This window comes from Pygoscelis adeliae, unplaced genomic scaffold, assembly GCF_000699105.1.
Source record: "Pygoscelis adeliae isolate BGI_AS28 unplaced genomic scaffold, ASM69910v1 Scaffold168, whole genome shotgun sequence".
NCBI lineage: Eukaryota > Metazoa > Chordata > Aves > Sphenisciformes > Spheniscidae > Pygoscelis > Pygoscelis adeliae.
The window spans coordinates 4878707-4881942 of record NW_008825566.1 but is presented as its reverse complement, the minus strand read 5'-3'; the positions used below and the strand labels follow the sequence as shown (position 1 = coordinate 4881942).

At 37.5% G+C, this 3236-nt stretch overlaps 1 protein-coding gene across 1 annotated transcript in view; it reads left to right on the top strand.

The window, feature by feature from the left end:
- The window catches only part of RSAD2 (radical S-adenosyl methionine domain containing 2), a 4749-nt gene extending 2441 nt beyond the window's left edge, over positions 1-2308 (top strand). Inside the window, exons 4-5 of the mRNA XM_009332502.1 lie at positions 1536-1568; positions 2132-2308. Coding sequence (XP_009330777.1) covers positions 1536-1568; positions 2132-2296 — 198 coding nt within the window. The 3' untranslated portion in view covers positions 2297-2308. The remainder of the gene's footprint in view (positions 1-1535; positions 1569-2131) is intronic.
- Positions 2309-3236: the final 928 nt, after the last annotated feature.

Here is a 3236-nt window from a genome sequence, read left to right as displayed (position 1 = left end):
TCAGTGAGATGCATGTATAAAGTATTAGCACAGAAACTGGAAGTTTTCCACAGCTGAGTGGTGAACTCTAAACAATAATTAAACCCTCTGGAATTGAATAGCTCTTCCCCACCAGGGCACAAGATCCTGAAAAGGTAGGATGTTAATGTAAACACACTTTATACTAAGCCTAGTTTCCTAATAGAGATTCACCATGTTATGCTATGGCGGTGTCATCGACCTACACGAAGTAAGATGTCATCCCAGTCAGCATTATGTTGGGTATTGCGGAACAAGAGCTAGTATTTTTTTGCCTGACACATCTTACTAGGTACTCCCTCCCATAACAAAGTCGCATTTTTAACATTGTCTATCTGAACTCCTTTGGACTGCACATTCAGGCTCTTTATTCACAAGGAGACTCCTTGCGCTACTGCAGAGCCCAGCAGTTAACTCGATGAGCTGCCATCCAGCTTACATTAGCTGCAGTAAAGTGCCTTAAGCGTGGAGTTCAGGATCTTCTGCAAGATGCTTACAGACCCTATACATGGCCTGAGGAGAGTTAGAAGACTCACTGTTAGGAAAGTTTATGAACTGAGTGAGGGATACTAAGTTGAACCAAGTTCATCATATCTCCCATCTCACCTTCCTTTGCCTCTCCACAGATGAATACTCTCCATTCACAGTTTACTTTTTAACATATAGAGAGCTCAAGTGAGCAGACTGGGTTGCCTCTACTATGAAGACATAGACGTGCAGTCTAGTGTTTAAGGCATTCGGTGGGAGAGAGCACTCATCAGAGGAGGTGTTTAGATGAGAACCCAGAACTGTTTCTACATTTTTTTCCATGTAAGAAGTCCTACAAAAAAGGAGTAGACTTCCCTCAGTAGGTTTGGTTCTAGAAGGCTGTTTCTGATTTCTGTTAAACCTGTGTGAAAGATGGGCACCAAATTGATCAAAGAGATTTCCCATTCTACACAGCAGCAAGCTCCAGCTACCTACAGAATTTTAGTGAGGGTTATGTAGATGTCCAGTTAGCTGAGCAAATATGTTTTATTTCAGCTGTTGGCCTGTTCCCTGGTGTAGACCTGAGAGCTTTTTGAGCTGGGAGATTGCCTTTGAGCTGGGAGAACACCTTTGTCTGCTGGGGTGATAATTAAACACCCCAGCATAAATGGTCATGTCATTTGTTTGGAAAATGACTATCATTCCAATATGCAAAACAGTGTAAGTTCTGCTGATGTAGAATTTAATAGAAAACTTGGATATTATTTAAAACACCTTTATCCAGTTGGGCACCCACATGTCAATTAGGCACTTGAGAGGTCATATTCAAAGAATTACTGGTTTATTCATGCATTAAGTCATGCTAGTAATCCTGTCATTTATTTCTATAAATTTGATCCAAGCTCACTGAAATAGTGGGAAGACACTACCTGTTTCAAAGATTTGTATCAGGCTTTGAAGGAATAGTTGTTTGTTTTGTCCTTGATTTTTCATTAGAATGGAATTTTGGTTTATATATTAATTTCGTTTTTTCTTTTGATCTATTACAGATGAGGGATTCATACCTCATTCTGGATGAATATGTAAGTCTTCGTTTGATACTTGGTATTTGTACGCTAATATATGTATGTATACAACAATGATAACCAATTCTATTTACTGTGCATTCTATAAAGTAATTTTACCACATAGTACAAGGAATAGATGTAATTTTTTCCCATCAAACATATTGAGAACTTGAATTTAAGTATGACCTAAGGAGGAGTTGCCATCAGGTTGCACGCATAATCATTGCATCACGAATCTTAAAAGTGTAGATGTGTATTTTTGCAGGATGCCTTTGCTGTTTTTCTTTAATTTAAAAATACGGAACTTGTCCTGAAAGTTAAATTTCAAAGAGCCTACTTAGTTTACATGTAACTGAAGAGCAAACATTTAATCTTCAGGAATTACGGTATGGCTTTGTTCCTGCTAAGATGTGTCAGTGTGTCTAACCATGAGCTTCTGAGCCTTCTAAGGACTGCAGTGAAACTGTTCATGCACTTACGTAGGCTTTTGTAGGATTGCAGTGCAACTTGTTTAATTCTGTAGAAAAATTAAGCTTTTACAAATTGACTCTCTAATGCCTTACCTATTGATGTTCCAGATGCGTTTTCTAAACTGTAGAAATGGACGGAAAGAGCCTTCCAAGTCTATCCTAGACGTTGGTGTAGAAGCAGCTATAAAATTCAGTGGATTTGATGAGAAGATGTTCCTAAGAAGAGGAGGAAAGTATGTGTGGAGTAAAGCAGACATGAAACTGGACTGGTAACTCAATATACTGAGTTAGGGCAGGTACATGATGTAAAGAAAATGGGTGTCTATATATGTGCATGTACATATGTGTATGTGTATCTAATGCTTTTTACTACACTTGGTATATTATACAGATTGATGTTCAGTATAACTCTATATATGAATGTGTTAAATGTTTTTAGAATGTAGGTTATGTTCTTACCTATTGTTTGGTTGAACATTACCAAGTACCTACTGAGCTTTCATGTGAATAGATCTCTGAAATCAACTTTCTAGTCCATTGTATGAAGGACTTAAGGGCAAACTGTTATGGTAATGTCACACAGGAAACAGTGTTAAGATAATACGTACACGTGCATGCCAGAAAATAAACCAAAACCCACCCCGATCTCTAATTCATTATAAATAGATGTAATGATGGATAAGTGGAAACTTATCAGGGAACGTATTCTGCCTCGTTCATATGGAAAGGTAGATTGCAGCTCCTCACTCGATCACAAGAGGGCCAGCTCGCAGTCCTTTGGAAGCAGCCCCTGCCTTTTTCAGGGGTAATAGAGGGTCAGAATCTAGGAATCGTCATCTGCAATAATACATTTAAAAGGAAATCAAGATGAAAAAATTAGCAATTTTCATTCTTTAAGACTTAACTGTAAAAGCGTCTGTTGTTCTTCTCCCTCTCCTCCATATACACACACGATATTTGCAAAAGATGCTGGGGGATGTAATTTTCTGTGAAAATGTATTTTTAGTCATGAAAAAATATTATATTGGCCCTAAAAGTGCGTTTTACCCAATGATGAGCAACTTCTTATTTCACATTGGCAATGACCTTAGTTCTAACAAATATTTACAGTGAAAACAATGTTTGCATTTTATTCATAACTTCCTCCATTTCCCTTTTATCTGCAATTATTGATTTAATATTTTTAACATTTTTTTCTTTCCCCATACATACA